Genomic DNA, 22461 nt, shown 5'->3' with positions numbered 1-22461 from the left:
ATTATTTGAGTTCTCGCTGAGTAGCAAATCTTCCACTTTTTACGATAGATCACATACCACGGCACCATCCAAATTTAAATATTTTGGAGAGTTTGGATACGTATTTGGCCAAAATTTACTGTAATTAAGTATTTGGGATTTTCATTGGATTGGATTTCTACCTATATTAGCCCAAGTGAGGGCTACCTTGACCTCATATAACGGTAATTTTTGGTATGTTAAAAGTATTAACCCAATTTCCAACCTGAGAGCCTGCAGTATAAAATTGCAGTTCCTCCTGGCATAATAGACATAGCATCTATCATAATATTTTCGTAGTAGTCTACCTACAGAAATATGGTCATCCACCATACAACCCTTAGCCCATTTTCACTTGTTTTAGTTTAAAACAAAATTCATTTATTTAATAATTTTGTGTTATTTTTTTTACAGAAAATAACCCATAAAGCAACGAAAAATATATCATTAAAAAAATAAAAAACTAAATTATTATCAAATAGAAGCAAAAAATTGTTATCATCACGGAGTGAATAAGAAGAAAACAAAAAACTAAATTCAAAAAATAAATAAATTTAATGATAAAACAAATTATGCAAATATCTTGATAACAATACAACAACAATAATAACAACAACCACAAAAATTGTGCAAAAAGATAAGAAAAAATTTAAATAATCTGCAAAACAAAAATAGATAAAAAGTAATTATCATTAAAAATTAAAAAAAAAAAAACAACAAATAATAACTACAAAAAGTCTTAATTGTGAAACAAGTGCCCAAGAACCTAAAATTATCCTACAAAGTTTTGAATTTATAGTGTTGAAAAATTACTCCCAAAACAATCCCGGCCATTTAATAATGGCTACCCAAATCGTTATCATGTTATATATAGGAGATTAACTATTGGTGGGGTTCCAGAGGCGTTTTAACGTATTTTACAACCGATCGACCCAGAGTGGTGGCCACCAAAAATTTGTTACAAAATAAAATTCAAAGTATACAAAAATATTGTTTTGAAATTGTTTACAACAACAAGGAGAAAAAAGAACACAACAAAGCAAGCCAAGTAATTTAAATAAATTACATACGACAACAACAAACAAATATTCTGGTATTTTTTCAAATTTCCTACAAAACCCGTTCAACCTAGCAACCGGGCAGTCAGCGAGCCAGCTATTCAAGCGAGCAAAGAGAAAAAAGTTCAACATCTACAAAAACAAAAATTAAAGTTATTTATTGTCTAATTTCAAAACGACAACCACCAAACCCAAAAAAAAAATCGGCCCAAAAGCTTCCACGCCAACAACAAAAAATCTAGCTTTTTGGGTTCACATCTTCTCCTCCGCTTGGATACCAAACCCAAAATATTCTGAAAACCGAAAAAAAACATCGAAACAAATAATCAACAGATATTCCAAACATGTCGTCTACCATGGCTGCCGCAGCTCCAACATCAACGTCGTCATCATCCGCACCGCCAACAGGAGGGGTGACACGCACCTCGGATTGTCGTAAATTTTCACCAAATATCTTCAACAAAAGTAAATGCAGTCATTGTTTTCGTCAACGTGAAGAGCATAGCGCTGCCGCATTGGAATGCAATCGGGTAAGTCCACAAAAAATGCCAGCCTGCCTGCCACACATATTTTGTTGTTGTTGGTTCGATTTTTTTCTTCTTAGCTGGTACCCAACACTCCCTTTGAGTGTGGTGTGTGTGAGTGTGACTGTGTGTCATTGTCCCCCACTGATTTTTTGTTGCTGTTGTTGGGTGTTTAGAAATTCTAGCAATCCCCAAAATAAAAATTATTCAAATAATTTTGAAGTATGTTTTTCAAATATTTTTTTTTTTCTCAGCGTGGGTAGTTTTTTTATTATTTTTGGGGATACAAATTTGTAGGCCATTCAGTTTCTTTACCTCTTTCTCCAATTTTTTTGATGAATTTTGAATTTGAATTTTTCTGAGCATGTCGCTTTATTAAACAACTGTTTTATTTGACAAATTTATGAAACGTGCTGGGGATTTTAAATCATTGCCAACGAACCAAAAAAAAATTCAGGTGTTGTTGGTATGGGAGGAATTTTTGAAATTGATTTTTTTATGGGTTTGTCGGTCAAACAGGTAGCAAAATATTAATTTTTGTAGAGGCCTCAAAAAATATTTTTAAAAAATCCACGTCTTGAAAAATATTTTTAAAAAAATCCACGCCTTCAAAAAAAAAATTTAAAAAATCCAAGCCTTCAAAAAATATTTTTAAAAAATCCAAGCCTTCAAAAAATTTTGTTTAAAAAATCCAAGCCTTTAAAAAATATTTTTAAAAAATCCAAGCCTTTAAAAAATATTTTTAAAAAATCCAAGACTTCAAAAAATATTTTTAAAAAATCCAAGCCTTCAAAAAATATTTTTAAAAAATCCACGTCTTCAAAAGAAAATTTTAAAAAATCCAAGCCTTCAAAAAATTTTGTTTAAAAAATCCACGCCTTCAAAAAATATTTAAAAAAAATCCAAGCCTTCAAAAAATATTAAAAAAAATCCAAGCCTTCAAAAAACATTTTTAAAAAATCCACACATTCAAAAAATATTAAAACAAAATCCGCGCCTTCAAAAAATATTTTTAAAAAACCCACGCCTTCAAAAAATTTTGTTTTAAAAAATCCACGCCTTCAAAAAATATTTTTAAAAAATCGTCGCCTATTTGTAGATCCACGCCCCTTTATAGTTAGCCAAATATAATCTAAATATATTTTTAAAAAATATTTTTCAAGGTCTACTGTAGGCGTCGATTTTTCGCAACCCTCCTCTCCACCCCGAAAAAAGTGTTTTGGGTTTTACTTTATTCCAAATAATTTTTATACCCTTCACCACACTGTGTCTATGGCTTTGTGCATATGTTTGTAACAGGCAAAAGGAAACGAGATAGACACATGGTTCCTTTTGAGAATATGCATAGAATCACTTTTTGAGTCGATTTATGCATGTCCGTCCGCCTGACCGTCCGTTCGTCCATGTACTTTTGTTAACAAAGTACAGGTCGCATTTGGGATCCGATTTGGATGAAATTTGGTACAGTTCACTTATTTGGCCCAAGGACGAACCCCATTGAAATTGGGAAAAATCGGTTCAGATTTAGATATAGCTCCTATATATATTTTCGTCCGATTTTATGTAAATGGTGCACTAAAGTCCCTATATATCCTTCGATTTGCACGAAATTTGGCACAGCGTACTGAATTAAGTCTAGAACGATGTGTGTTAAATTTCGTAAAAATCGGTTTAGATTTAGATATAGCTCTCATATATATTTTCGTCCGATTTTAGGTAAATAGTGCACCAAAGTCCCTATATGTCCTTCGATTACCACGAAATTTGGCGTAGCATTCTGAATTAAGGCTAGAACGATGTGTGTTAACTTTCGTGAAAATCGGTTCAGATTTAGATATAGCTCCCATATATATTTTCGTATGGTCGTCCGTCCGTCCATGTATTTTTGTTAACAAAGTACAGGTCGCATTTGTGTTCCGATTTGGATGAAATTTGGCACAGTTCACTTATTTGGCCTAAGGACGAACCCTATTGAAATTGGGAAAAATCGGTTCAGATTTAGATATAGCTCCCATATATATTTTCGTCCGATTTTAAATGTGACGTCCATTAGGATCCCCAAAATGGTGAAGGTTATCATATATCATATAGTCGGCCCCGTCCGACTTTACTACTTTCCTTACTGGTTTTAAATTTAAAAGTAAATTCCGCAAATTAACTTCATAAACATAATGATGACAATAAAGTAAAATATAATGGAACCTAACACCCCAATCCCTCGCCCCCATACCCGTCTTACAACCAGAACCCCAACTACTTCAAATGACTCCTCCCCATACGTCCACACACTATTTGTGTACACATTTCTGCATTTTATTTTTATTTTGTTTCTTTGTTTTCTGAAAGCACGTTTCTTTGGCAAAAATGTGTATGAATGAAGAAAAAAAGGAGAAAAAACTTTGCAAAAGTGCCCATAAAAAGAAACAACGACAACTTTAAGCAGTTTTCAAGCGAAACAAAAGTTTTAGCCCAACGCCGATAAAAATAGAACTCTTGTGCAACTTTGTGGGTTAGATGTAGGAAATGGTTTTGAAATGTGCACAAATAAAAACACCAACAACATAGAATATAACAACCTATTATGAAACTATAAAAATAACGGAGGACAATTGTTGAAATAATAGAACAGGAAATGTTTCAGTTTTGGGGGAAGTTTTTACAAGAACGTTAGAAGAATTGTTTCAGGCATACAGCAAACCTTATTCTTCAGAAACGTTCTATAGGTCTTTGAGAAAAAGAAGACCTTCTATAGGTGTTCCAGAGTCAGAAGCCCGACCATAGGTATATTAAAGACAAAAGACCTTGTGCGAGTTTTCAGATTTTTTGCAAGTGTTATTACAGTCAATGGCATGAATTTAAAAAACTATATTTTTCACGTGCTATTTGAGCTACTTAAAGAATATAAAACGGTATCAGAGCCATAGGCTCTGTTTTTTAATAATATTTTTAATTTTTAAAAAATCCGCGATTATGGCCCTGTCGTAGGCGTGGTTGTTTAAATAATATTTTTTTCAAGCGACATCAGAGCCATAAGCAGGGTTTTAATGGTTTATCGGAGCCATAATTTCTGTCGAAGCATTACATAAGCTCTAAGCTTGACGTTTTATTAATTTTTTGCCATTGATTTTGATTCAATTTCAATCTAATCCGGAAGTTTTAATAATTTTTTTCGAAGCGATATCGGAGTTCCTAACCTTGAATTTTTAATACTTTTTGTTAAAGGCCTATCGGATCTCAATTATTTTTAATTTCAATCGGAGTTCTAAACCTTGAATTTTAAATATGTTTGTCGAAGCCCTATCGGATTTCAATGTCTGGATTTTTAATGATTTAAGTCGAATCACTTTTGGAGCTTAAGACTTGCTTTTTTAATAAAGTCCTTTTTTCATTCCAATATTGGAGCTTTAAGCCTGAAATTTAATATTTTTTGTCGAAGCACCATCTGAACTCTATGCATGGATTTTTGTAATGAAATATCTGATCTCAAATCCAGATTTTTTAAGTAATTTTTGTCGAAGTACTATCGGATCTAAATGTCTGAAATTTGGTCGAAGCATTTCCGAAGCTCTATACCTGAATTGTTTATTTATTTTTTCAATAAAATATCGGAGCTCAAAGTCTGAATTTTGATTTTTTTCCATTGGAGTATCGGAACTCTTCTGAATTTTTCATAATATTTTTTCAAGGTAATATAAGATCTCTAAACCTTAATTTGTAATAACATATGTAAGCTCTGATCCTGATTTTTTAAAAATCGGAAGACTAATCTTGAATTTTTAGTATTTTTTCCAATGGAATATCCGAACTGTCTGTCGGAATTTTTAATAGCATCAAAACATCTGGATTATATATATTTTTTGTTGAAACTCCATCGGAATTCTAGACTTGAATTTTGAACATTTTTCCCATTGAAATGTCAGAGCTGTTAGCCTTTATTTTGTATTTTAATTATTTTTTATTCGCAGCTATCTTCTTTGAATAATGTATGTTGAAGCACTATCGTATCTTTAAGACTTTAGAGCCGTTCTCGAAACTTGGCTTTTTATACCCTTCACCAAACAATGTCTTTGTGCATATGTTTGTAACAGGCAAATGGAAACGAGATAGACCCATGGTTTCTTTTGACTATATGCATAGAATCACATTCTGAGTCGATTTATGCATGTCCGTCCGTCCCATCCGACCATGTATTTTTGTGAGCAAAGTACAGGTCGCACTTATGATTCGAATTGGATGAAGTTTCCCACAGTCAATTTATTTGGCCCAATGACGAATTGAAATTGGAGAATATCGGATCATATTTAGATACAGCTTCCATATATATTTTCGTCCGATTTACTGTAAATGGTGCACCAAACTCCCAATATTGGTTCGATTGAGACAAAATTTTGCACTGTGTACTGAATTAAGTCCAGTTTGAAGTCTTTGAAGTTTCGTAAAAATCGGTTTGGATTTAGATATAAATCGCATATATAGCTTCGTCCGATTTTATGTAAATGGTGCACCAAACTCCGATTTTCTGTCCGATTGTGATGAAATTTGTTATAACGTATGGAATTGATACTAGGATAGAGCGTGTTAAGGTAAATGGCGCTCCAAACTCCCAAGATTTGCTTGATTGGGGCATAATATTTTCGTCCATGCAAATGGTACACCAAAGAATCCAAGAGTGTCCGATTGACATGCAATTTTTTATAGATATCAGAATGGTATGTGTATGGTTTTTTCATTGGTTCAAATATCTATGTAGATCAAACATTTTGTTCGCCCGACTCCAATTCAATGCTCCTCCAAAGATGCTAAGTCTGTCCTATCTACAGGATATTATATATATTAGCATCTCTTGTATGTACCCAAGGTGGTGAAGGGTATCATATAGTCGGCCCCGTTCGACTTTTGAACTTTCCTTACAGGTTTATTTTATAATTCTTCAAGGGTATATTGGAACTCTAAGCGAGGGGTAAAGTTGGATTTTCAATACGGGTTTTTTCGGGAGAGTATTGGACCTTTAGGCATGATAACTTGTTCGAGCTGCAAGCGTGGACTTTTAAATAAATTACTTCGATGGACTTTTGTAATGGGAGTTTTAGAGATCGAAACGTCGACCTCGAAACTTGAGTTTTTTACATGAAATTTTTGGGGACTACGGAGCTTGAAGATGTAATTTTTTTGGGCCACTAATTTTCTTTGAGAGACTATCGGAGCTTCTAAGAAGGAATTTTTCGTGTGAGTATCGGAGATGTAATGTTGAGTATTTATTTTATCCGAAGGACTATGGAGCTCTTTGGGTTAATATTTATACATTATTTTCGAGGGGCAAAAGGAACTTCAAGTGTGGATTTTTAATAATATATTTCTTTTTTTTAATTATTAATCACATTTTTTCTAAAAGTCGATTTTCTATAAAATATATTATGAAGAGGTTGTTTTCTTTGTAGAAGCCATATTCCTCCACTTACCTTCAGCTATGGTACATTTCTAGATCGCCCAGATAACTGCCCTCACGTAGACCTTATTTGCGGCTTCTAAATTATTTTATATCACATTTTTATCAGTTCTAATTTTTGCTTTGTTTGTTGTTGTGTGAAATTAGATGTTCTTCTGTCGCTTCTGACTGTCGTCCGGCCATCATCATTGTCATCTTTTGTGTGTTAAGAATATCAGTTTCACTGATGAAGTGGCTAGTCCCTGCCCCAAACCCCACATTTTTCAGTTGCACTTAAATGCAAAAAAATAAAAATAAAATAAACTCTCGACAATTAAAATGTAGGTAACACAGATAACGGCTGTATGTCGAGCGCGCTACAAAACAAACAACAATTCCAGCCATACCGCCCGCTTTCCCTCCTTCTTCGTGCCTGCATCCACACTACAAATATTTGCATGACCAGAGGAAAACAACAACAGCAACAATCGCAAAAAAGTTGCTTTAACTTCATTAGTGCAACGAATATGTTAATTATCAGCCTCACGTCCGAACATTTAGTTTGGTTAATTTAGTTATGCATGTACACAAGTACACTGGGCTCAAAGCAAGTCACTCATTCATACATTCTGGCAGTCAGCAGGTCTATCTGTCAGGAAGTCTGTCAGTGAGGTAGTCCGCCAGCCAGTCGTCATCCATCCACCATCATCAAGTCATATTCTAATGTTTTGCAATGTAAGATAATGTTGAAAATGCACATGTTCTGCATTGTGGGATTATGTGTGATAAAATACAAAGTGAGCTAAGTAACAATTACTCTCAGGTGTTCCAAAGATGGATTTCAGGGTAGGTCTTAGACTTTGAAGTGTCAGTTTAGGGGGTTTTGGTAGGATTTTAAAATCAATTGATGGAAAGTTCCAAAAAAATTTTTGTCATTCTCTTCTACAAATCCTCAAACTCTCTAAGATAACTTCAAACTCCATTCAAAGGGCTCCCCAAGCCTTTGAACCTGCCACGTTCGATGATAGGCAAAAATCACAGAAAAAGTTGTTCCCTGGTTCTCTCCCTTCCTATTTTATATTTCCTTAAATAAACTCTGGCAAATAACAAACATTGTCAACATAACCACCGTCTTCCTCTCCACCTTTACTCCTTCCAAAAGTTTCCTTGTGCTCCACAATAGAACTAAGTGCCATAGTTTTATAATCTTTTAGAGCGCAATATTTGTCAACCTACATTCTTAGTTTGGGTTTGTAAACAAAAAGAAACGCAAAGACAAGGCAGAAAGACAGACAGACAACCAAGCCTCGCTAAGCCAACCAACTAACCAGTCAGTCAGCCAACCCGCCAGCCAGCAATCCATCCATCAGGCACCAGCAATGAAAACGTATTATCTGGTTTTTTATTTTACATTACGTTTGCATTTTATTTATACTAGAATTTTTTTATTACGGCGTTTTGTTGTTGTTGTTATTATTGCTATTCTTAATGACACATACAAGGCTAATACATAATAACAATAGAATATGTTTTTTTGCGTTCTGTGGTTATATGTTTCAACATGGTAAAATGCAAAAGAGTTTAAATGTAAAAATTTAAATTTAACTAATGGATTGATCGGAAAGACCTTCCTAGGACGGTAAACATAGACGCTTAGGGCATTAAAAGACATTGGGAAAACGATTTAATAAAGCCACACTTAGAGCTTCAGAAGTCATACTTTAAAGAAGGTCCATTTAGAGCTCCAAAATTCTTTGAAAATATAGTCTTGGAAAATCCACGCATTGAGCTCTACTAGTTAAATTCAATTATCTGTGACAGTCCTTCAAAAAAATGGGTTCAAAAGTCCTTGCCAAACAAAATATGTGCAACAACCAACCAAGTTTTAAAAAAACCACGTCCACACTAGGTTCCCTATATTTTTTATCCAGTTACTCTTCATGGGGACATTGAACTTTCCGCGAAGAATCGCACTCTTACTCAATTAGTTCTTGTGTTAATTTCGTTCATCACTGTATCCTGTCCTAGGCAATGCTGCTGCAACATATCGCTGTCTATCGTTGGTTTTTTGTTTAATTCCTGTAACCATCTCCACTAACACAACATCGTCATCTTACTCGATTAGTCTTTCCTTTAGTATCGTTATACATTGTTTTTTTTTTATTCAAGCTAAGTCTTTTGTAGTCCGTTCTATGTGATGGTACTGCCATCTATCGTTGCCTAGAAACAACGCCCCTTTTAGTGGTTCGCGGTTTTGTTTAATTAGTATTGCCTTTTTCCACTGGATGGTGCTATCTTCTAGCATTCTCATGGAAGCTTCTTTTTATAAATCTTCAAAAACAACATTGAACCCTTCCCTGGTATTAGGATCTCGTCAATTTGCAGTCTAGTGTGGCGTAGTGTACCAAACTTCAAATCTCGTTCAAAAATATTCCTCAATAGTTCACTTTAAGACACTTGTAATGCTCGAAATTGATCATGAATGAATCCATGCTTAGAGTGTTAATCAATCGTTGTTCTTTATTCCAACTAATTAGGTGCGCCATCTAACACTTGCAGTTGTTTGGGTCCTTGATTATTTAGAGTAGTTTTAGTTTGTCTCTGGTTGGCGATATCCCCTGCCGTTCATATACTGTATTATCATAATGTGTTGATTCTAGAGTTGGAGTTTTTCGGAATGAATTAGTTCAATGTCTAGAAACGCTAGTTTATCTAGTTCCCTTGGCTCCTATTTATAAAAAATCCACCTCTAGGCGCTACTATAGCTTCAACAATATTATTAAAAAGTCACTCCAAAAGTTCCGCGTTCTAATTTTACCACAAAAATATTTTTTAACCCTCTACTCTATGGTCTATGCTTCGTGCTCTAATATTACTCACAGAATATATTTTAAAAGTCCATCAAAAATTAGCAAGATAGGTGATGTTCAGGAGGAGTAGAGCTGAATATCATGGTGCGGAGTTGTGACAACTAAAGCCTCCCCTTAGCTGCTGTGAAGACAATGCTTGAATAATATGTGAATAATTGTATGGCGGCTATGCAGATCATATCCGCTATATTTCCAATTTCGTTTGATGATTATACGAATATGGAAAACACGACCTTGTCTTAATAAAGGATCATTTCAAAAATTGGTTTTGTTAATTATTTTTGCGTCCACATTAATAAGTTTGTCATCTTCTAACTTTTGTCCTTTACCTCCATCATCTCATCCACAAGGCAATCAAAAATCTTAGTTCTGGTATCTCCAGCACTAAAGACTAAGATCGGGGCAGCGGCTGAACAAAATAAAATGACATTCAGCTTCACAGCTTTATTTAACGCCATGTTCGCTATCTTCTCAATTCCGCAAGGTTTGTATTAAAATCTCGACAATTTCTACATCCGAACCTTCATTCTTCTAATTCTTTCCGAATATGGATATACTGAATGTGATTATAGCTGATTCGATCATATCCAGATTAACAAATCCTCCATAATCCCATAATACCGCATTACTTATTATTTTAAGTAGGTTGCTTCCGATTCTCTATATTCTCTCCATCCATTGATCCTGCAGGAATTTGGCGGAAGTTCTTTTCTTTTGACCTCTACCTACCAGTTTACAGTTCACTACGTTGTTTATATTCATGGTCTCTATTGGGTATATTCTGTTACTCAGTACTTAAACCGTATATAATTTGTGATTCAAAGATCACATTATTCAAAACTCCTTCGATATCATTGAATGTTGGATCCCTATGGATTTTTGTACGCATATAACCACTGCTCCATGATCGGACTAAAATTCATGCATTGCTAAAAATCCGAGGTTATCAGAAACAATTCCTATCCTTCACAAATATTCAACCGATATAGTTAACTGTTAGGTCTGAAACTCTGTAATAAACTTCGCATTTAAAATATATTTTCATATTCAGAATCTATCTCTATATACATATACCTTAAATTAAAATTGAATCAGCTGTATTTCGTGAGAATATACCAACAAATTGATTTGCTCGTGTCGTTTTCCTCCCAGTACTGTGTGCTGCCTGCTTGTCAGTCACTTGTCTAATTTGGGTCACGCCCTTGCATCAGACACTACGACTGACGGATGAATGTTTGTAAATATTTAACAGACAACACAACACAAATTTTTCGTAATCCATGAAAATAACAACAACAGCAAAAACTCGTCATAATTTTGTTTTTGCTATTATTATAAACAAACTCCTATTGTTTATACTTGTCATACTTGCCAGCTAAATTGCAATGATACAGTGGAACCAAATGTTTAAGAAAATGATGATGCAATGATACAGTGGAACCAATAGAATACTCGGCCAACGTCTGTCACCTCAGCCCATTGTGTAAAAGCAATAGGGCTGCTACAACAACAACAACAACCAATAGAATGTATTATTTATTTATTTGTATATAACAGTAAATTTTCTTAACTCTTTGTGTTATGCATCCATCGATAACTCAAATGATGCCACTGAAAAGAAATCGTTAAACTAATCTCTCTAAGACCGAATACTTATAGCTTCCCTACAGAGACGATTTTCAGTGTCAAGCTTTAGTATTGCCACAACTAAAAGTCTTCTCCCTGATGGCTAAATGTTAAGGCAGTATTTGCATAAAATGTGGAGAAATAGCATTTTGACTTCGCCAGATTTTATTTCAATTTAATTTCCCTCTCTGAACTTCACTTGACTATAGTTGGGTCATACCGAATCGAACCAGTTCGTTATAAATATTCCGAAAAAGGAGCTATCAGAACTAGTTCCAGATTTTATATTAAAATAGTTACTTTATCTTATCTAGTTCCTTTATTTGATCTCATTTTTTCTGCATACAAAAGTACCGAACAATGTCTCCGTATTGTCACGGGAACTAGCCCATAATTCTATTGTGAATAAATCGTTTAAATAATTTCCCAAAGGAGAAATTAGTTTCCACATAAATTAACATAGATTTGTTGTTCGGTAGAGAAAGAACTTAAAGGCTTGAATCCGAAATGAAAGTCCGTTAGTATTCTTCCTCTTTCGATTTAGCGGTGCAGCAAAAATCTCCTCAGCTGAGACCGAAACGAACTTGTTTATTATAACTATTCCGAAAAAAGAACTATCAAAACTAGTTTCATGCTTTAGATTAAAATAGTTATTTTAGCATATCTAATTCCGTTATTTGATCCCATTTCTTCCGCATACAAAAGTACCAAACAATGTCTCCATATTGGCACGGGCACTAGTCCATAATTCAATTGTAAATAAATCGTTCAAATAATTTCCCAAAGGAGAAGTAGTTTCCACATAAATTAACATAGATTTGTTGTTCGGTAGAGAAAGAACTTGAAGGCTTGGATCCGAAATGTAAGTGCGTTAGTATTCTCCCCTTTCGATTAAGCGGTGCAGCGAAAATCTCCTCAGCTGAGAAGGACGCGAGAAGTTAAACTCGCCTTTGGTTGCTTTCCACATAGACAAGTATGGGAGCCATTAGGGATCGGCACAACTAAAGCCTCTGCCTTTCAGACTGCACGGAAATAGTCAATATTGAGGCAATGTTTTAAGAAAATGATGAAAAATATTATTTATTTGACCTTTGCAATGGTTCTTGGTTTACAGATTTCTAAAACATATTTCCTAAAGGTTTCCAGTTCATGTGTGGTAGAATGCACTGCTCTGAATCCGAACAGTATTCGTCTTTCGGTGAACTCAAATACCGCCTTCTCCTAGGTAGCGCTGGAATTAAATTATGAGAATAGGCATAACGATTATTTAGGATTTCCAAAACGTGATGTCTGGCAAAGCAGCAATCGTTCCCAAATTTCTCATTCGTGCTAGAATGTCCTGCTCTAAATCCAAACTGAAAATCTTTAAGTGTTATTATTCTTTCAATGATTTTATGCAGGAATGGTTCAAATAATATCGTAAGGGTCCTGTGAAGGTCTACATTTCAGCATTGCACAACTAAAGCATATTCCTTCCAGGCCAAATGAACGATCGGAACTAGGCGCGGATTCTAAATTCACCTTGTTCCTTTTGATCCAGTCGTCATGAAAAAGGACCCAAGTCCTTCTGATGATTTCCTGCAGGCTAGCCTAAAACTTCACAGGACACATGAATTGTATTTTTTTAATAAAAATAATAAAAACCTATAAAAGAGTTCGTTGACCAAATTAACTGAAAGATTGAACTAATAGGAAATATGAAATTAAATGAATTACCTAGTTTCTTTTAATTAGCGGAAGATGAAGTTGATTATTGAATAAAGTGATAAGGAAAATCATGACCAGTTTTCTTCAGACTGATGTTCGTTACATAGTTGGATCATTCCGGAATGAACTAGTTGAAAAAAATCTATTCTCCTAACGGAATGTTCGGTACTAGTTCCGACAATTTCGTTCACGTACATATCTCTTGCGTTCGGATTTGTCTGCTTTAAAATTCTGTTTAAATTTTATTTCTTTCGTTAACAACCAAAGTTTTTATCATAGTCATTTATCTGCTTCTAGTTTTCTCCACAGGCTTTCTACAATTATTGAAACAACTTTGTACTTTGTACAATGCGGGAATTATTGTGCCCATTAATGAAGTACCTATCACCATGTCTTTCTACAGCTTTTGTTCATGTTTTTTTCTAGATCATTTTCAGCATTGAAAGTTGTTCGGTCTGGTTCTTCATTCTCCAGTGAATTTTCTGCAATTGCACATTCCTCGACTAACACCAGTTAGCTGCGGACTTGCCGATCATTTTTCGTTCATCTAGATCCTTTTGCTCCGGTTCACCTAGTTCATTTTGATGATCAATCGTTTACTGAGATTTCTGTCAATGGACCTAATTAATAGAACGAGTGAACTAGAAGGAACTAAATTAAGTACATAGTTCGATCTTTTTTTGAGATATCTCTGTTCATGAAAATTATTAATTGAACGATTGAACTTTAAGGAACTATGGAGCTAAATGAAGGACCTAGTTCATTTTGTGTAGTGTATTTCTTGAAAATGAAATTGTTCAACTCTACTTCGGTATCTTGCCAATTTTTGATTTTGACTGATACGACCGGTTGAGATACATCAGACACCCAATAAAGCCGCTTGGTTCTTTCTTTTTACTGAGAAAAAATTGGTAGTTTTGTATATCCCTTGGCCCACTGTATTCTCTCAGCTGGCCATAAAATTTCAATAAATATTTCGTTAGTTTTCTCAAGAAAAAAATAGTAAAACAGACAACAACTTGTTTGTCAATAGTTCAAACGCCATAGTGTTTGTTTGGTTGGCATTTTTTCAAACCGACTAGGGTGGTGAGTTGTTGTGTTGATTTTTGTTGTTGTTATTATTATACCAAAAAAGCTGTTTTACACAAAGTTCACCTGTTTGCTGTTAAATAGTTTTATCTAATCTGTTATTGTGAAGATTTTTTCTCTAATACGAAAATACAAACATTTTAAGGTTCGTTATTTTTTTTCTCAAACCTCATTAAAGTCAGAGCTTCAATCGCACAAAATATTTAAATTACAAATCTGACGTTTATATTGTTGATGATTTGATGTGTTGGTCTTTTCAACTTCTCAAACAAAAAACAAATCAAAATCCATTATCAAATTGTTTTTTTTCTATGTTTGCCGTTTTCATTTATATGTAAATTTGCTTTTGGTGTATGTGATTTTTTCTCACTTTCTGTGTTACGTTCTTTGCCATTGTTTGTTAAAATAGTAATTTTGTGTTTGGTAGAATATTCACTACTACTACCACTCCTTCTCCTCCTCCCCCATCTCATGAAGGTGAGGCTTTTCTGTATATTATTATCGCAGATTTAAATATGAAAACATGGCTTAATGAGGTATGAATGTCATCTTGGCAAGAATGTGGCTTTGTGAATCTTTGCCATAAATCATTACAATAAACAAATTATTATGTTTATAAATAAACAAATATTTGTATTCTTATTCTTGTATTATAAAAACATCGTTTATTGTTAATTCACGTATTCATTCGAATTGATTTGAACATGATTGTATCGTTTTTTATTCATTTATACATATGTGATTTTAGTTCGATGTAGGGTTCTAGAGGTCTTCTAGAAATCTTTAAGAGGGTTTATTTAAATACAAGGCCTTATATAAGGATCGGACCATCTACTGCCTAAACGGCAGCACTTGGAGTACTGATACAACAATCTTGTTTACTATGTCAACGTTAGTGCAAGGCAATGGGAGAAATTTCAACCCTGCCAGAATGTCACCCAGAGAACTGCAACACGGTGTCTCCTCATGGCTCCAATAGACCACTTACATAAAAATATTAAATATCCTTCCAGTACATCAACACAACAAGATGTTGTCGATGCAGTATATACTTCAGGTTTTTTCAAATTAGCCATCCAAACCACCAGCTTATGGATTGCTATCCAGCATGTCAGGAACAATCTTCATAATGTGAAGAGAGAAGTCCAGTGTTACAAAATAGAGCCTCTACATCAACAGACCTATCAAGCAGGATTGAATTGTATTCACACTGATGCATCCATCGCCCAGGAATGTTAGGAAGGATATTTATGATCTGTTGAGGGAGCTTCAGAGGTACTGAAGAGAGCCTCCAGAAAACAGACCCTTCAGGCTAGATTGTATTGTATTCACACTGATGCAATTGAGGAATAAATTCGAGAATACAGGGTGAATACAAACCTCGGAGAAAATCGTCACCGATAGCAGCAGCTCCGCGACAAACCAGAGATTTGGCACAATTGGGATCTGGGTAGTGTAGCCGCATCAATTTCTATTGGGTACAGTGGAAATATCTGCCCGGCATGAGACACGCTACACCTCTTCAGTCAAACTCAATCACCCAATCCCATCGTCACTTTGGATACAACCATTGCAGTTCGCACCCCTTTTTGAACCTGAAGTTAGAAGCAGAACCAAATTTGCAGAAATATTTTGACTACTTTGAGGAAATTCTGACATGTACCGATCGTTTTCTTCTTTGTCTATAGGCGAAGACTTTTCGTATTTTCTAAGTCACTTAGTGTTCATCCTCTATCGATGACTGATGAAGTTGGCCCAACACCATCCATTTACATAGACAAGTATCGAACAAAAGACCTGTGTGAATAAATGTTGAGTCAGGCGAAGACAGCTTTCGCAACGACTTCTTCTCGCCTTTCATCAGATTGAATAATACAGTTTAGAAGAAATCGTTCATGTTACTCCTGTTGGGAGAATAGGGTTTCCACAACGCATCGCCATCTTACTCGGTCTTCATATTCCCATGTGAGTTTATTTTTACCTTAGTTCTTGGGTTTTTGTTCGACGCCAGGTATTTCTTGGTCGAGGTCAATTTTGTCATCCTCGGGAATTCTCTTCAAACCTTTTCTGGTTATTAGTCTTGTGTCGTTCGTGATCGCACATAGTTTAGTCCAGTGAACGAGTTCAATGGTTATTATTATCTTTCACTGAACGACTCCCTCGCTCACTGAACAACTATCAGTGTAGTTCACTGAAGCTTTGTCTTTGGCCAACTGATATGAACGGCGACAAGTCTATTTCATAGAATGAGGTGCTCATAAAGCCAAATGCAGTACTGCCGTACTGTTGTAAGTATATCTGGAGGGTCCGTTAATTATTAACTATTTGAACGATATAAGCAAACTTAACAAGGTAAACGACCTAGTTCACTTTTAAGAAAAAATCTAGTTTGTTTGATATCTGAAAGCGATTGCCCATGGCTATTGGTTATGCTTTGAACCATTGTTTAAGTGTGGCCAATACAATTCCCTCGTTTAATTCCCATCGGTATCAGTTCCTTGGTAATTTAATTGGCTCAGTTAATCTCTAGTCCAACATTGCTATTGCATGTTGAATATTTTGTAGAGTTAAGACAAATATCATCGGCATAATCTTCGAGTTGTCTTGAGACTTCCTACTTCCATGAACTGTGACAGAGCGAAGCCTAACCTCACTCTCTCGTTTGTGCGAATTCGCAGACTTATATCCTAGTTGTTAAGAACTAAGAATTTTGCATCCTCGTTCATCGCTCCTATTATTCGGAATATTGTCTGAGATACTCTTTGTTTCGCTCGATGGTGTCGAACGCTTTCTTTTGAAGCCTGTGAACTGTAGATTCCGGGGATGAGCCATTATATAGACTATGACTCGTGAAGTATATAGCTTCTACATATACGAATATCAGCCACAAGATTCAGTATTATCAACACCAAGGCCTCCTATCTGAAGGGAAGTGTCCATATTGAGGCTTTCCTCGATTTCATGAATGGTTTTAGCCTTGTTTTATAGCCCTCTGTAGCATATTTAGAGAGGGCCTGCAATGCATTTGTAGTAGAATGGCCTACTCAAATTAGAGCATTTTTTTATCTATCGATGACTTGAATGTAATTGTGAGGAAATAGTCGTGTCTGATACCCTTCGTTATTGCCACCATTAAATACATCACCTGCTCACTGGGAAGGAGAAAAGAAAAAAATCGTTACCTTGATCACACAATTCGGTCTTCCAAACATTATTTGCAGCAGAATAATTGGAACAAATGAGTATGCCGGCTTTTCCTGTTTTCGTCTATGTTATGTCCAGCACGATTTATATGTCGATATACAACTTTAGACCATGTCTCGACGCTCCATTATCCCATATCACTACCCCTTCTTGGATTCCATAAAAAAGTGTAAATTCTTATCATGTTGTTTTAAAAGAGATCTCTCATATAAATTGGACTGAAAATCAAACATAGCCAATAGAAACATATGTATCAAACGACTGCGACAATTCTGGTCTCATAGAGGTCCCTAGAAATGATATATCCAATTACTGCAATGATTTTGGTCTGATACACTTTGTCAATAGTCCATCAAAACCACGCTAAAATGTTTAGGTTATACTGGCCTTACCCTTTCTTTAGTCAAAGTCCCTAACATTTCAAAATGTTACTTTCCGTTCAAAAAAACAAGAACCTTTCCTACAAAATTAGATAAATCACAACATGAACATAAAGTAATTATGTTCTCATTTTCTCTGGAAGAAGCAGAAACAAAAAAATAGTCATTGTCGGCGCTTTCTTGTCTAATTGTGAAACTTCTACAATTGGCGGCGGCCACTGCCAGTTAAAATTCTTGCATTATATCATAATCATCCAAGAGGATCTTAAAGAGGAGGCATAATTATCTACAAACATCTACGGCGGCAGCAAACGGCCATAACAATGATAATAATAATAATAATAGCTGGCAACCAGCCAGTCAGCCAACAAACTAGGCAGGCAAGTAAGCATGCATTCGGCCCAACCGGCCATCCATATTTTCAGCTCCACATTTAATATCATTACTCAAATATGTGAAAAACTATGTAGAAATCGTTTGTTTTTTTTTACCATTAGTTTTTCTTTTGCCACTGTTGTGTTGTGTTTGGAAAAACTTCGGTCAACTCGCTCATTATGGCATAGAAAAATAGTTTTGGAAAATTATGAAGATTATAAAAAGAGAAAACCCTTGCCATGTTTGGCTTAGGATGGTTGGAGGTTTTTTGTGTTTAATAAGTTGGGTATGCTTGAGGTAGGGAAGGGATTAGAGGGTAGGTTATTACATTTCTGGATATTGAGGTAGACTTGTAGGAACCCTATTAGAAAAGTGACAGATGGTTCTGGATTGATACACAACTCGAGATCCATTGACAAATTACTGCTAATCATGCTTCCCCAATACTTCCTACGCTGAAAGTGATTAGGTATCCAATCATTTTAGAGACATTCCCAATGAAGGTGAAACCATGGAAGACTGAGCCATTAACAAACTTAACTCCAGGTAGTGCTATTCCTAATTAACAGTTTCTTTCCACCGGCCATTTTCCGTTGGCTTCCTCTTTCAGACTGCATCTACACTAATTTTCGTACATACTAAACAATCGGCCTTTAGCGGCTCATACTTACAAATTTAAAGACACCCATCCTTCTATGGGTTTTAGTTTGCTCGGAAATACTCCTTATATCCCCAATGTGTATACGAGTCCTCTCACTCACCGCCTGTATCTCCTTACTGGCACTTTCTCTGTCGGTCTAGGCTGAATATCACCTGGCTTTCTCGGGCTAAGTTATACCTTGAGAAATTTAAATAACATCAACTTTCTATGACTTGGTTCGCAGCAGTTCTGGCTGCCTGAACTTTCTCCTCCGCTACCACAGATTTGGACTGCAAGTTGTAAACTTTTTATTGGGTTTTTCAGACCCTTTATTATTTACCCTTAACTTCCATACACGAGTTCCCTTAATTGCCATCTGCATGTCCTTATGGACATTGACTATAATTCACCGATAAAGCTATCCCTTGCAGTAGTTCATGTGTTTCCTTTCTCATCAGCTGCCACGGATTTCGGATGAAGCTGGTGAACTTGTTTTACAGGTCACAACATTTCTTTTATGGATATTCATTAATTACCCTTATGTTCATTACGTCTCTTCAGATCGACTAGTAGAAGTAATTCTCCGTTTCTTCTCAGCGCAAATGGCGTTCTCCTGGGATGTCACACCGTTCTCCAGGAATTTCACAAATTCTTCGTCATTTATAAGGATATATTTCCGTACACTCACTCGATCCGATCATATCTTTCTCGATCTTTGTCAGTGGAGATTCTTTTACGGCTTAGTTCTACTGGACACTTCACTATTTCTGTCTGAATCCATAACTCTCTGATATGGAACCTCCGTTTTTCGAAAATTCATCAGCATGTATGCGAACATTTTTTCTCCACTACGGTCACTGATCCGACTCTAACTACCAAAGAACATCGCTTTGTCTCACCCCTACTGTCACCAACCTATGAAGCCCAAATTTGATCCAAATCGAAGAACCAATAATCGTGCTATAACGTATCGGATATCTCTTTCTGATGATTGTTTCTCCACTATCTTTCCAACTGATCCGACTCAATATACCAATAATCATCGTATTTTTCATCATCTTATAAAACACTCTTCGAATTTTAATACGGAGATTTATACCAATAGTCACTTATCCGACTCGACGTGCCAATGAACGTGTGATAACGTATCTAATGTCTATCTCGATATTTATCACTTGGAGACCTCGCTCTTTCTGAAGATTTTTCCCCCTATTGTTCCGACTGATCCGACTCGAAGTACCAAGGAACATCGCATTGTCTTCGATATCCCACCTGGACCTTCAGTGTATTTTTTGCAGCATTCATGAGGAACTTCTTCTCGACTAATAGTCACTGATCTGACTAGAAGCACCAATGAACTACTTGACACCTTATTGTGGAAACTTCTTCAATAACTATCCTCTATTTTTAATATCATTTTCCGCATTCATGAGGAGATTTTGTCTCGACTAATAGGCGCTGATCTGACTCGAAGGACCAATGAACTACCTATGACTCCTTAGCTTATATTCTTGATTGTTTTCTCCACATCAATCATTGATCCGACTCGAAGGACCAATAAACGTGTGATAATGTATCTGGTGTCGTTCTCAACATTTATCTCCTGTAGTCCTCATTTTTTCTGAAAATTGTTTCTTCACTATCCGTCACTGATCCGACTCAAAGTACCAATAACCATCGTATTGCCTCACCTTCCTATGCAAACCTCTTCGGCAGACCTCCTCGACATTTAATGCTCTAATGTCGGTCCTAAGTACCAATAAACATCGTATTGTCTCACCTTCTTATGAAAACTTCTTCGATAGCCCTCAACATTTATCTCCTGTAGTCCTCATTTTTTCTGAAAATTGTTTCTTCACTATCAGTTACTGATCCGACTCAAAGTACCTATAATCATCGTATTGCCTCACCTTCCTGTACAAACCTCTTCGACAGACCTCCTCGACACTTAATGCTTTAATGTCGGTCCGAAGTACCAATGAACATCGTATTGTTTCACCTTCTTATGAAAACTTCTTCGATAGCCCTCCTCGAATTTTAGCGTTCATGAGGAGATTTTTTCTCGACTAATTGTCACTGATCCGACTCGAACGGCCAATGAACTACGTATGACTCCGTAGCTTATGTCTTTCTCAGTGGTGGTGATTTTATCGATTAGTCGTGTTTGAGATATGGAATTTTTTCCTGAAAATTGTTTCTTCACTATCGGTCACTGATCCGACTCAAAGTACCAATAACCATCGTATTGCCTCATCTTCCTACGTAAACCTCTTCGACAGACCCCCTCGACATTTAATGCTCTAATGTCGATCCGAAGTACCAATGAACATCGTATTGCTTCACCTTCGTATGAAAACTTCTTCGATAGCCCTCCTCGACTTTTAATGCAAAATTTTCGGCGTTCATGAAGAGATTTGTTCTCGACAAATAGTCGCTGATCCGACTCGAAGGACCAATGAACTACGTATGACTCCTTAGGTTATATCTTTCTCAGTGGTGGTGATTTTACCGATTAGTCGTTTTTGAGATATGGCATTAGTTGATATTTATGCAGACATTTTTTCTCGACTAATAGTCACTGGCCTGTCCAATGAACTACGTATGTCTCCTTAGGCTACATATTTCTCGACTTTTTGTCAGTGGCTCCGATAAGTCGTCCTGGGGATATAACATAATTGCCTTACCCTTTTTGTGTGTAGTCATCAGTCTCAGATATGATGCTCCATTTAGGAAACATCCTTGAAGCCGGATTATTCAGTAGTTATGTGAGGATTTTTTCCCCACTATCGGCTCAAATATCTCCCTTTTTGGGAAATCTCTAATATAAAATGGACTGAAAACAAATTCCTCCTCTTCACATATAACTTGTATTTTAGATTTTTGTAAAGTAGTTCAAACCTTATATGTATAAACCTATATATGGGACGTTAGGAACTAGTTCAAAAGAAAATATTTCGCAAAATGAACGATATGGAATATGACCGTTCCCTCATCTAGTTCCTTTTGCTCCAGTGGTAACGGACTTTTAAGTTTTTTTTTTTTTTTTTTTTTGTAAAATTGCTCACCCTTACAAAAAGAAACCTAGAGTTTGACCATTCTGGAACTAGTTAAAAGGAACTATTCCGATCGATACTAGCTCAGTACGTTCATTTAGTTCCATTTAAATTCTACAAAAAATGAAAAGCTTTCCCTCCAATGAATTAAACCTCGACATAAAGGGTCATTGGAGTCTTCGCTACCGAAAACCTCCAATAAAAATTGACAGGAAAATATTCATCGCATTCGCAAAATCTCCCATATAAAATGGACTGAAAACAAATTCACCCCATTCTCAAAAGACTCCATGTAGGGTACTTAAGAATTCCTGTAAAATCTCTCATGCCATCTAACACCTGAAAATGAAACGAAGAAAAAAAAACAGTACCTGGCCAGATATCTCATCTTAGAATTCTTGGAGAATACCACAGCGCATATTTCTGCAGACATTGAGAAATAATAATCAAGTTAAGTTGATTTCCACTGCGAGTATGTGCAGGTGCAAAGAT

The 22461-nt window shown here is 35.7% G+C and overlaps 1 protein-coding gene across 1 annotated transcript in view; it reads left to right on the top strand.

The window, feature by feature from the left end:
• Window positions 1–1402: 1402 nt before the first annotated feature.
• Window positions 1403–22461, top strand: part of LOC133321133 (protein outspread-like) — a gene marked incomplete at its 3' end in the record, with an annotated part of 159416 nt that continues 138357 nt past the window's right edge. The window contains exon 1 of the mRNA XM_061530227.1: window positions 1403–1606. Within this exon, the coding sequence (XP_061386211.1) occupies window positions 1421–1606 (186 nt within the window). The remainder of the gene's footprint in view (window positions 1607–22461) is intronic.

Source organism: Musca vetustissima, unplaced genomic scaffold (assembly GCF_032173495.1).
Source record: "Musca vetustissima isolate MV318-11 ecotype Yass unplaced genomic scaffold, APGP_CSIRO_Mvet_v1 utg18824, whole genome shotgun sequence".
Lineage (NCBI taxonomy): Eukaryota > Metazoa > Arthropoda > Insecta > Diptera > Muscidae > Musca > Musca vetustissima.
This window is presented reverse-complemented; position numbering and strand designations above follow the sequence as displayed.